The sequence below is a fragment of the Pantherophis guttatus genome, chromosome 7 (genome assembly GCF_059756535.1).
Source record: "Pantherophis guttatus breed Tessera chromosome 7, ASM5975653v1, whole genome shotgun sequence".
NCBI classification, from domain to species: Eukaryota; Metazoa; Chordata; class Lepidosauria; order Squamata; family Colubridae; genus Pantherophis; species Pantherophis guttatus.
The window spans coordinates 29,762,965-29,776,080 of NC_142069.1; the positions used below are offsets into that span (position 1 = coordinate 29,762,965).

General features: G+C 38.1%; 2 protein-coding genes across 6 annotated transcripts in view; both read left to right on the forward strand.

The window, feature by feature from the left end:
• The first annotated feature begins 3 nt into the window (after positions 1 to 3).
• Positions 4 to 9,307, forward strand: NOL12 (nucleolar protein 12). The gene is made up of 6 exons (XM_034403100.2): positions 4 to 132; positions 2,261 to 2,366; positions 3,001 to 3,049; positions 4,094 to 4,230; positions 5,874 to 5,959; positions 7,310 to 9,307. The coding sequence occupies exons 1-6, from the start codon at positions 53 to 55 to the stop codon at positions 7,482 to 7,484; spliced, it is 633 nt and encodes a 210-aa protein (XP_034258991.1). The 5' UTR covers positions 4 to 52; the 3' UTR covers positions 7,485 to 9,307.
• Positions 9,308 to 10,137: 830 nt separating this feature from the next.
• Positions 10,138 to 13,116, forward strand: part of TRIOBP (TRIO and F-actin binding protein) — a 64,956-nt gene continuing 61,977 nt past the window's right edge. For 2 of the 5 annotated variants that reach the window (XM_060694554.2, XM_087873864.1), the window contains exon 1: positions 10,201 to 10,255. In XM_060694554.2, coding sequence (XP_060550537.2) covers positions 10,217 to 10,255 — 39 coding nt within the window. In that variant the 5' untranslated portion in view covers positions 10,201 to 10,216. Of the gene's footprint in view, positions 10,256 to 11,554; positions 11,664 to 13,116 lie in introns of those variants that run through there. The other 3 variants (XM_087873865.1, XM_087873863.1, XM_087873866.1) reach the window with 3 other exon arrangements.

Here is a 13,116-nt window from a genome sequence, read left to right on the forward strand (position 1 = left end):
GGTGCATTGGTTTGCGCTTCTGCCGGCGGAGTCGGAAGGAGTCATCGCCGGCATGGGCCGCAAGAAGAAGGGCCGGCGCGATGGGGCTCCGATGCTCCGGAGAGTCGTGTCTTTCGATGAGAAGAGTCGGTGGTGAGTGCGGGAGAGGAGGAGGAAGAAGCAGGGCGAGTAGATCTACCCCTAGTCCCTCGCTGGGCGACGTATAATCTTTCGGTGTGCGGATCCCTCCCGTGGGAAGCCTCCTGCGTGGAGAGGAGGTTTACCGGGAGGCTCTTTGCAGAGCTAGAGAAGAGTTAAAGCTGAGCAGGGATGCTTGCTGCAAGGTTCAGACACGTGTTGCTTTAGTACAGAGGTCTTCAAACTTGGCAGCGTTAAGACTTGTGGACTTCAACTCCCAGAATTCTCCAGCCAGCATAGCTGGCTGGAGAATTCTGGGAGTTGAAGTCCACAAGTCTTAACGCTGCCAAGTTTGAAGACCTCTGCAATAATGTTTTTCAAAGTTGGTCACTTTAAGATGAGTGGACTTCAATTCCAAGAATTCCTAGCCAATGACCAAGTTTGAAAAAAAAAACTGCTTTACCTGACTAAGTTTTAGTACACACCTGCAACAGAATGTAGGGCATAATGAATTTATTTACAAAAGGGGCAACTTGCTAGAATTTCTGAATTCTCTCCAAAGTAGATTTTTCCCCAATGTCGTTCCTTCCAGGTGTTTTGGATTACAGAACCTATTCAAATGGCTGGTTGATGCTGGTGGAGCGTGATGAGAGTTACTCTCCTCTTCGTCTGGGTGAAATCAAGTAAATGTCGTGGTTTAGAAACAATCCACAAAATAGTTAACCAGCTTTTCAAAGAGTAAAATCCAATTTTCTTTCTGGAGGTTGACATTTTTTTTTTTAATTTATATGCCGCCCTTCTCCGGAGACTCAGGGCGGCTTACAATGCGCTAAGCAATAGCCTTCATTCTTTTGTATATTTATACAAAGTCAGCTTATTGCCCCCACAACTGGGTCCTCAATTTACCTACCTTAGAAAGGATGGAAGGTTGAGTCAACCTTGAGCCTGGTAGGATTTGAACTTGCAGTAATTGCAGGCAGCTGTTCTTAATAACAGGGTGCTTTAGACCACTGTACTACCAAGGCTCACAGTTCACATTCACAGTTACTTCTTTACTCTCTTGGCCTTTGCCTCTTCATCCTTCTTGCTTAGGGCCGTATCTGAGCTACAGCTATCCAGGCATGCTTCAGATAGTAGCTGGGTTAATGTTTTCTTTGTGCTGCCAAGTAGAACAGATATGGATTTTTTTTTTCAGCTTAAGAGGGAAATAGAGAAGTGAAATGTGGAGGAAAGAAAGTCTGTTTATTGTTCTGCTTATTGTTCTGTTTATTCTGCTTATTGTGTAGATAAGCTAAGATAAAATGGGTAACAGTTACATTGCCAAGAAAACTAGCTCACTTAGGGGAACAAAATCACACAAGGCTACCTGGACATTCAGAAGTATAAATAATTCTCAGTTAACAACTGCCCAATTTAATGATTGCTCAGTTATATAACTGCTGAAAAAGTAGTTTTATGACTGGTCGTCTTCACACAACTGTTGCAGCATCCCATGGTCATGTGATCACCATTTGTGAGCTTCACAGTTGGCTTCAGTCAATCAAAATAGAGCTGGAAAGGACCTTGGGGGTCTTCTAGTCCAACCCCCTGCTCAAACAGGAGACCCTATACCATTTCAGACAAGTGACTGTCCAGGCTCTTCTTAAAAACCAAACATTTGCTTCCAACAAGCAGAATCAATGGAGAAGCCACCAGGAAGTCAGTCATATGATGTCATGCTTAACCTTGGATGATTCACTTTATGCCTGCAGTGGAACTAATGTAAGTCTGGCAGTTCACTTAACAGCCATATCCCTTAGCAAAGGAGTTGCTGGTCCCAATTGCAATTGTATTACTCCCTGAGAGGCTTAAAAAAAATCATAGCTTCCATACTTTATGGTTATCCAATCTGTTCTGCCATTTTTCCTGTACAAATGAATTAGACTCTTCTTAAGGAATGTATTGCAGGAGCCAGCCTGTACTTCTAAGTTAGTCTGCATGTTTAATATGGGCAAATTGTTGCATGCTTTTGCCTATAGGTAAAAGTTTTGTATATATTTGCCTACTGATCATGCAGGATAAGTTATTTGTAGAATACTGATTCCATAGGCAGAAGGTAATCCTAACTTATTGCTGCCTACTATACTGTGCTTATTCTTTCCAGGGAGTTCTTGACAGGGTTTCACAAACGTAAGGTTGAGAGGAGGAAAGTAGCTTTGGAGGAAATAAAGCGCAAACTAAAGGAGGAAGAAAAGAAGATGAAGGAAGAGGTATGATTTCATCTGAGATCTGTCTGGGAAATGGAAGGCTGCAACAGCTGCAAAAGTAAGGCAGAACTGTTTCCTTCCAAAAATGACTTTTTTCAAACATTTTGGATAGCTGCCTTCATTTTTGCCTTTTATTATTGAAACTTCAAAAATGTAAATTGCATTTGCTTGCTATTTTAGCAAGCTTACCCTCACCATTTTGACTCAACTCTAATTATGTTATACCAGTGTATTACCAAATTAAACAGGCCTTACTTTTGACTAAACAACAGAGACATATGTGCTTGGAAATAAAATGGAGTACCTCCAAGTATGGCTTATATTTTGAGGCAAAGATTTTGTGGGGAAAAGAGAGAGCTTTGCTTAGGGCGCCATGGTTTATACTGGCTTGTTTTAAGGGAGATTCCAGATTTTGTAGGCTATGATAGTATAATATAGAGTAAATTGATTTTTATAAGTTGATATGGAAATACCACACAGTACCACAATTCTACCAAATACTATACTACCACAATATAGTAGGAAGAAGTGGTGCATGACTTCTCATTGGCAGGATTTTAACTAGCAACTTGAATGAGGCAATTTAGGAGATGATCTGAAAACTCTTGGAATATCTATTTGTTTGCTTCTCTTGTAGAGACATAAAGAATACATGAAGATGTTGAAGGAGAGAGAAGAAGCCTTAGGTAAGTGTCCTATTTGAAGATGTAACCTAGCCTGGAATCCCAAAATGTATAAGATGACAACTTAACCCAACAGAAGGCTGATCAATACAACTTCTCTAAAATAAGGTTAAATGAATATGATTCATGATTCAAACCATATCTTCATTTGATCTGTTAATGAATTAGTTTTGCTAATCTATAATCTTTAGCGCACTTTTACTAGGTGTTGTTTTCTATATTGCTCAGTATGATTATGTTTAGGCCACTGCTGTTAATTACAAACAGTTTGAAGGAGACAGATTCAGTGCTGATTTTTTTGTTGCACTGTGTAAGCTTTCTGTCTTTAGAAGAATGATTACTGTATAGACTTCCTGCTGACCCCAGGACTGAAAAGATGATGTTTTATGGATTTATTTATAGATAAGCAATGGGATTGTGAGATGAAGAAATAATTGTAAGAAGTGAAGAGTCACTAATTTTTTTTAAATTTGTAGTGAAGATTGGAAGACATTTTTTTATATTCCTACTTTTCTCTTTTTTCCTTATTCATTACACTATTAACTCTTTCTCTTCTCTTTATGTATATTTTTATTAGGTTTTACTCTTATAATAAACAGTAGAAAATATTGTAGAAAATATACATATAAAAATGAATATTTTCATAGGTAAATGATGCAAATGAAAAGGTAAAGCTGTCAGGATATGGCTAAAGAGATGTGTGGAGTTATTTTTAATAGCTTGAAGAAGCTTATCCATCATTGGCAGAATTGTGTAGTGTAGTAAATGTTGATTATGTGGCAAATACAGATAACAAAAGAACCTGCTTCAAGGATTATCATCTCTTAAAATATTCCAGTTTAAAGTTACGGAGGTGGAGGCATCAAATGTCATTAAACCCACATATATAAAGGAATAATAGAATGTAGCAGGGCTGAAAGGTCTAAGCTTAAAGAATTCCTTCCATAAGGTTTTCATTTAGAACATAGATGCCATTCTTTAACAGAATGATTGAAGAAACTGCCTTTGCACAGAAAAATTATGAATGTACTTCTTTCATCTTCTCAGAGGAAGCTGACGAGTTGGAACATTTAGTGACATCTCAAACAGAATCGGTGAGCTATGATCACCCAAACCATACGGTCACTGTTACTACCATCAGTGACTTGGACCTTTCTGGTGCTCGTGTGCTGGGGCTAACCGAGGTAATATATCTGTCTTTAATTAACTTGTTTATTAACTTGATAATTTAACAAAAAATATTTATAGATAATTTTTATATGGCTGCCCAACTCACAAATGCAACTCTAGTTGGTTAACCTAGATGTAAAAGGCAGACAAGTAATAATAATTGTAGGACCACACCATGCAATATAAAATGGCACAAAAACACAACATTTCAACATCCTAAACCTTTTTTTCAAACAGGCTCATCCAATATCTTACTGTGTGTGTGTGTGAGAGAGGGAGGGAGAGGGAGAGGGAGAGAGGGAGAGGGAGGTTTTTAAAGTCATACAGAAATTCAGAGCTGTCCAGATCTCGGGATATGCTGTTGCAAAGCCTCCATATGTGTGCCTCCATAATTTTAAAAGGTCTTCCTCATACATCCTTTAAGTAGTATTATTTCTTTGAAGGCACTCAAAGCACACCCTTTCTGTTGGATTTTGTAGAATGGGCAGCTATCCATAATAGCTGGTTCATTAATTAACCCAGCCCTGTGCCATAAAGGGCTTTATCAGTGAAAGCCAGGATTTTGAATTGCACCCAGAAGCTGATAAGTGAGCGCTACTTGCAAAGCAGTGATTATGTTGTAACCATGATCATGGTACATCTATAAATACCAATCCCATCCAAAGTGAGGTGCGGGGAGGCAGAGTGAACAAGCCCACAGCTACTCAGTTTTGTTTGGGTTAAGCCAAAGCTTTTATCTCCCCATCTAAACCCCCAAGACCTCCAGACACAGAGAATCTGAAGGCATTGTTTGGTCAGTCCAGGATAGAGATGGAAACCTATGTACCATTAACATACTGATTAATGATACTTAACCCCATGCCAATGGATAACCTCACCCAGAGGTGTGTTGGGAAATAACTTGATCTTAAATTTCTAGTCCAGACCGTCATCAGGAATCAACATTATCTGGGAGGCACAAAAATAAAATATGCAAAAGAGGCTTGGAAGAAGAGCCCAAGACTGGCCAACATCCCTCAGTGAGGAGTATGGCTCAGTAGGTATTAATCTGTGATCCCCACAGCCATAATTTGACTCTTTAATCACTATGCAAGAGCCATGGTGGTGTAGTGGTTAGAATGCAGTATTTCAGGCTAATTCTGCTGACTGCCAGAAATTCTCACCCGCTCAAGGTTGACTCAGCTTTTCTTCCTTCCAAAGTCGGTAAAATGAGGACACAGATTGTTGGGGGAAATATGCTGACTGTGTAAACTGTTTAGAGAGGGCTATAAAGCACTGTGAAGTGGTATATAAGTGCTATTGCTATACTATATGTATTTGTGCATCCAAATATGCAAGATCCTGTGTTTGAATATAATGTCTTTTGAGCTGTTATTCCCAAAGTTTATGGAAGGGAATAGCTTGTCTGAATCCAACTAGAAGTCAAATTCCGAACTATAATTTATGGATTACAGTTCACCACTGTGCTAAATGATTGGTGCCAAGTTTTGGCTCTACATGTTTGGTCTTGGTGTTGATTGCTACTATTCTTTAATTTAAAGTGTTAACGTTTAATCTGAAATTTTAATATTTTGCTTAGAAAATCAAATCATGTTTCTAGTTGCATGTCTAGGTTTTATTGTGGTGTTCTTTATTCGCTCACGTGTCTTCTTTTTAGAACGAAAATACTGACCCAGAAGGAGAAGACACCTTGAATACATCTACATTGCCTAAGAAATCTAGAGATCCACTTCTGTCTGAGAGGTATTACAGTTGTGTGACTTACTTTCAATTACCAAACCATTCAGAATGTCCCAACTGTTCTCTGAAGATTTGCTTAGAGATTATTCTAACATTGGATGGAGAGTAAACTCCATTGAATTTAAAGGGTTTTTGTTCTGAGTAGATACGTATGGGGTGTGCTGTCAAGTGATGTTAAAAATAAAAAGTAGAGGTAAGTATGATACGGTCATGTGGAAGAGGGCATAGAGGATTATGTGAAAGTGTTATTTATGTAAAGATATTACTGGCTGAGTTAGGAAGAAATGTGACCGAAGAACCTTCTCACTGCTGGTTGGTTCGTATACCTTCCTTAGAAAGTATAAAAATATTCCTACACCTATCCCTTTGTCTGTATAAATATATTTCTCCCACCAGGCAAACTAGTTAGTTTTTTAGTCCTTTTAAATATGTTGGGAAATTTTTATTTTATTTTATTTTACAGTTCCTGTTCTAAATTCATTGCTGCAGAGTTTATTTTCTCAGTATGGATTTATTTGTTATCTCTTAATAGTGCTGCAATTTGTATTGTTTTAATTTTTATAATCTGCTCAGAGAATTTCAGATGTACAGTTATTTTTTAAATGCATGTAAAAATAAAACAGAAGAGAAGAGGACTGGCAATTCTATAAATAAGAGGAACATTCAAGTCAGAATTAGTCCAAGGAGACTAATTTTTTTTCTTATCTGTTTACTGTCTCTCTTTAGAGCTCAGAATTGTCTTTAAATATTTAAAGATCCTAAAACTGGATGGACATACATAGCTCTGAGCTGTGTTTATAATCATGATTTCTTGAATAAACCACTATAATGCCATTGAATAAACCAGTATAATATCCTTGACTAACGAACTTTTCATTTTATGTCTGTTCAAAGACACAATAGCTTTGGAAAAAAAATATAACATACTTGGGCATATGACCATCTCCAGGGTCGCATAATCACAATTCAGGAGCTTGGCAATCGATTCATATTTATGACCAGTTGCATCATCCTGTGGCACATTAATCATGATTTGCAACCTTTTTTGCCAATTTCCAGAAAAAAACACCCATTGGGAAAGCTGGATTTGCTTAACAACTGCAGTGATTTGTTTAACAACTGCTTAAAAATTGTTGTAAAATCAGGTCTAATTTGACTTATGACCTCAACAACTTAACAACAGAAATTCCAGTTCCAATTGTGGTTGTAAGTCAAGGACTACTGGTAGTTTGAAAACCACAGCAGCTATGTTTACAAGGAACATAGGTGAGGGTGAATAAACCTGATAATTAAAAGCTAGCTTTTATTTTTTAAAATTAAGAAACAATTATTATTTTCTTCTCTTATCCACAGAATTTCTTCCCTCACTGCTTCTCTGCATTCCCGTACTCAGAAAAAGGGGAAAAGAAAAAAGATCAACCACAAACAAGGGACAAAGAACAGAGGCCAAATCATAAGAACAGGACGAACGAGCAAGTCCCAGCGCCGGAAAATGACAGGTGGCAGGAGGAGGCATGTCCAAGATTGAATGGCTGACACATGGACTATTAAACTCTACTAATTGGCTTGGAGGAAGATCACTGTTATGTGAACACAATCTTCTGCTCAGGATTGCAGAGGAGAGGTGATACTTGGTGTTCCAGGAGCTAAGAGCCCATACAAATTAAGCAAACCTAATCTTGGTTTGTGTAGGTCTCCTGCTGGGAAAGACCTCTCTCATTCAACTTCCCCTTATTTGGGTGGACAAAGGCCTTTTTTCCCCAGAGAGAGATTAGATCCCTGATTAATATCATGTTTCCCAAAACTGGTGGAGATCACATTAATAATTGCATTCAAGTTCTTATCTCCATGCAATAACGTTTCATGTATTGGATTCAGAAAAAGAAACAAGTATAAAAGAGTAGCCTTGGTCAACCAGGTGTTTTCCACTTGTTGGGACAAACACCCAAATATTGTGCAACACATCTGTCAAGTATCAGGTTGGGTAAGGCTAGCACAGATAATAGCAATATTTTCTTCTTGCACATTTTTTTTACTATTATTCATATTAATTTTCATCTCTTGATGAGGAAACATGTTTCTCATAAATTCTTGTGACACATGCCAACGATTACGTCACTACTCATAAACAAGCATTGAAGATAAAAGTAGTTAACTTTTTGAATTGTTTTTGCTCTCATGGCAAAACATAGACTCTGCCCCCATTCCCAGTAAATACTCCCAAGGAGTAACTTGCTGATGCTCACATGAATTTATGGAAGCAGTGGGAATGAATCCATATCTACACTTTAAAACCACATACTTGATCTATTAGCTGTCAGAGACTTTTTAAAACGACCAAGAGCCAAATGTTTCTTTAGCTGGATTCATAACACTGCATTTTGCTTTGTTTTTTGTTCTGAAGAGGCCCTCTCTCAAAGTGTTGGCTCTGTGTCTGAGCATCATTTAATTACAATACATTGAAATGTCAAGGCATCTGCCATTTTTAATTCTTGAATTAGATCTCCAGATCAAAAAGAGTTATTGGATGTATTGTTTTGCCCATCCAGCAAAAGAACAGGAGGCAGGAAGAGGGATTTTCTGTATTATGTTCTAACAGCAGTCTGGAAAGCTGGGGAGAAAGCCAATGCAGATGCTGTTGCTTGTGCCCTGGCAATAATCACACCAACCAAAATATTTCTGATCTATTTGTAATTGGTTACAGAGCCCAGAGAAATAATGCATTATGATGGGGAACTCAGAGGAGGGGAAAGGGGGAGAGGTGAGGCCTGGAGGTCAAGCTGTATATGTGTCTTGTGGCCTCAGTCATGTGAGGACTTTGAAAGGCAGCACTTGCTAGATAAAAGTATTTTTGCTCCTTGTCTTTGAAGGCTAAATGCCAGAAAGACTAGGTTCATGGCAGTTGGGTGGTTTCCTGTTTTGGGGAAGGGTGAGGGAGGAGAGTATGTTTCTGATTTCTCAGTTATTGGAAAGCCTTCAAACAAAAAATGGGATGGTACAATCTTTTAAAGAAGATACTTGCATACCCACATCTAGCTTTGACAAACGTGCCAACTACTATCCTACATGGACTGGGATAGCTCCATCATAATGTCAGTCTTCCATGCCCAAGAAACTTGTGGATTGGATTGCTGCAATGAATTCTTCATGAAGCTATCTTGAATTCAGCCCAAAAGCTGTAACTGGCACAGACTGCATCGGCTTAATTATTGAGAGGGATGGATATAAAGCCCATATCACACTAGTCCTGAAAGTGTCACACTGATTATGATTACTGAACTGTACTTCGAGTGTTGAGATTAATTTGTAAAGTTGTAAGGATCCAAGTATTAAAAAGAATATCTCCTCCAACACTGTCCCAAATTTGCATTACAATCAGGAGGGAAGCCTTGGGGGGCACTTATTAGTGGATTTAGTTAATAGTATGATGGCTATATTTTTGCAATTTTTGGAAAATCACGACTGCAACCTCTGCCCATCTCACTTTATGCTAGCAGGCTGCTTTTCCTGACTCCATAGGAGTTGGTGAATTTATGGTGAGTATGTCTTCCTCTAATGTCATGTTGGAACAGAGAATCTAATCATGTACCAAATACAGTTCATCACCAGGAACCTGTATTGAATACATAGCATAAAATGATTAGCTGCTAATATCTTGAGTGGACTTTGGACATGGAAAATACTCCAGCATTAAATATAGTAGAAACAAGCATAAGAAATGAATTGTTAGCAGGAATATCATCTTGGAATTATTCCCTCAACACTTTAAAACATATAGGCAGCCCACTGTCTCCAGCGAATATGGTTAATGGGAGTTAGTCCAAACATTTGGAGACCAGGTTGCTAACTTTGCTCTGAAGTACAAACAACTGCCAGATAGCTCAGCTCCACTTCTATAACGGGGATTGCAGGAAGACAGGAAAACACCAGACAAGTGGGGGGGATTTAGAGAGCCTGCTGGATCAGACCAATTTCAGTATCGGTATTCCACCATAGGTTCAGTAATTAAGACATGAGGTTTATTATTAATATTCTCACTGTTCTCCAGTGGATGGCAATGAAAGGGAGGTTGCCTTTGATCCTAATTTCCAGAGAGCATATGTACCTTGAAGTAGAATTTTTGCATTTCTTCCCTGCCTCCTCTGAAGATTCCCCCCCCCTTCCCCATTAAATGAACATATAGACCAATCCGTATCCTGATGCCATCCAGATGTGTTTGGATTCTGGCTTCAGAATTTTCAGCCAGTATGGCCAAGATGTATGGAGGAGGATGCCAGACTGGAGATGGCTGCTACAATGGTTGGTTCTTAGATGAGATTAAGTTCTAATGTAGTTTATCTGATTTTGACTGTGTGTTGTATGAGCAGATAATGGTGGAATTGCTTGTAATGCTTTATGACTAGTTATTTTTCTATCTGCTACTATAGCATAGGATGGCAGGGTATATCATTTGGCTTGCTACATCTGGGGGCCATCCATAATTACTGTATATGTACTTAAATGTGCAACAGATTAGTTTTTCCTACTAATATGCAGAAGAGTAAGCTTGGGTGGTCTAGAAAGAGATGCTTAAGCTTTGTTTTAATCAAAATTCCTCTTGTGTAGAAAGAAGAGAAACATAATCCTGATTAATGATGATCCAACTACAGAGTGTTAAAAGTTTTCAAGGGGGGAAGACAGATTGAGAGAAAAGGGAGAAGACATTGCTACAATGATAAATTGTATACGAGAGATGAGGGAAAAAACCACAGATAATTGCAATAGAATCTACCTTGTCAGTCAACATATTGGGGATTGATTTATATCCTGATTCAATGAAGATAGTCATTGATTCATTTGTCCAGAATTCATGGGGGAACTCATAGTGTTTCCTCCTATCGTTTTTCATCATAACCACCCCATGAGTTACGTTCTATTTGAAGTTTATACAGAGGGGCTTGGGGAGGTTAAGGTTAGTTGAGATAGCTGTTTTATATTTAGGATTTCTATATTAGACGCCACCCAGGTTGTTTCTGAGAGGACATTTTGTGGAACAAAATCTAAATATGCATACAATAAACAGTACTGTGTGTCTAAAAGGCTACAGTAGCAACAACATCCTTGCCAAAAAATATACTCTTGTGGTAGACTTGACCTAGAGCAGGGATCCAGAAAAGTTGGCACATACTGTCATGGAAAGGAGAGATTCCAAAGACGCTATAATAACCACGGCAAAAATCAAGAGGATCCATTCCAAGCGGTGTAAAAGCGCGTGTCGTTGTTTATGTATGCTATTTAGCATTTTATCTCCTCATGAGCGTGAAAGAAAATAATGCTTTGCACGAAAGGAAGCGTGCTAACTCTGACAGAAGGCACGAAGGGGAGAAATCAGTCCCACGCCCAACGACTCCGCAACGCGGGTTGTAATAAAATGCTGGCGTTGATTTAATTGCAAAAACCCCGCAGCCGAAAAAGGTCCAACTCAAAAACTCCCAATATCGCCAGAAATTTTATTCGTTGCTGATCGGCCCACCCCTCTCAGACAATCAATTGACATATTACATTCAAATGAGTGTGGGGCATTCAGCCAATGGAAAGGAGGCTAGTGGGTGGAGTCCTGATCCACTTCCTCGGAGGAAAGTTTGTATTCATAAAAAAAAAGTCAGTGGTGGAAGAGTTCCAGTTGTAACTAAGTGTAGGCGTGCGTAGTAGGAGTTGCATTATCAAGGTGCGTTCTATTTTTTCCCTCCTATACGCTGTAATGATAATGTATGAGTTTGGTATGTTCTAGTCACAAACTACTTAGTTATAGATTAGTGTTAAAAACTAGCCAAATCTTAATAAGATGGTACTATTTTATTTAAATTTTCAGTAGAAAAGAATTTACATTTTCGAATTGTTGATAATTGGAAAAACTATTTTATTTTCTTCAGTTGCAGGCAGAAAGTGAATTCTTTAGAGGCTGTGAATTTCTCGCGGGTACAATAAATTTTTCCTCTATAACTTAAGTTCCAGAATAGTTTCAAGTGACTGTGCTTGATATTTATGTGTTTCTAAATGATAATTTAAAACAGTGGCAGAAAAGGAGGGGAAAATCACGTAAGGAAGCATATAAAAATAAAGATGTGCAGCAGACATGGATCATGAAATTTGAGCCTTTGTATAGCATGCATTGTAAAAAAAAGTTTCTAATTTTCTTTCTAAAAATTACTGTTAACTGCTAAATTGTGCTAATTCCTTAAGTTGGGTTTCTAATGAATGAGCAGAAGCTACATTTTGTGTGATAGGAAGAAAAACTACACAAAATGCTTGTGTAGTAAAGCTTATGCTGTGGAGTGTTTTTTTTAATGTTATCCCAAGAATCAGTTGATATATAACTGCATGGTAGCATGAGTTATAGCCATTCCTTTCATGTTGAATCCTGATAGTCTTTTTTTCCTATTCAATCATGTCTGATTCTCTGAGACTGCTTAGACAAGTCAATGCAGTTTACCTGGCAAGATTTTTTAGAAGTAGTTTGCCATTACCTCCTTCCAAGGGCTGAGGAAAAGTGTCTGGGCCAAAGTCACCTAGCTGGCTTTGTGTCTAATGCCTTAACCACTACACCAAACTGGCACTAAAAAACACAGTAGGGTTCATAAATTAATAACACAAGAAATAGAATATATAAAAAAAGATACAGAAGAAACTGAAATTGGAAATTAAGGATATAAAGCCAATGTTAAGTTTGAAATATTAAATGGCAAGGGCAATTGTGTTTAATTAGTTCAGTCAAAGGCATTGGACTTACATTTATATCCTCATAACCATAAATAATTAAAAGTACAGAAAAGTACCCACTGGCATTAAGTTGGTTCTTACATTGATGGAATCGTGCAATAATTGCTATCTTGTTAAAAGTAGGGAGTTATGATTTGGTCTCATTTTCCTTTTCCAAAGTCTTAAGCTTCATGTTGACCCACACCATTTCCACTATCTGTTAGAAAGTAGAACAAGCCTGTTGAGAGATGCATGTGGTAAATTTGGGCATCGGAAAACATATAATGAGGAAGCATCAAAATAAGTACAAGTATTTTAGCATGCAACACCCTTATATGTAGCTGAAAGTTAGAAGCAATATCTCCCAGCTGGGATGATGGAATAGAGGATATTTAGGTAGACAATTCTTTTTCAGCTGCCTT

Coding starts and splice junctions, on each gene's coding strand:
- NOL12 (XM_034403100.2), top strand. CDS start 53: ATGGGCCGCAAGAAGAAGGGCCGGCGCGATGGGGCTCCGATGCTCCGG. Junction 133..2,260: donor TTCGATGAGAAGAGTCGGTG/GTGAGTGCGGGA, acceptor TATTCTTTCCAG/GGAGTTCTTGACAGGGTTTC. Junction 4,231..5,873: donor GTGTGCTGGGGCTAACCGAG/GTAATATATCTG, acceptor TCTTCTTTTTAG/AACGAAAATACTGACCCAGA.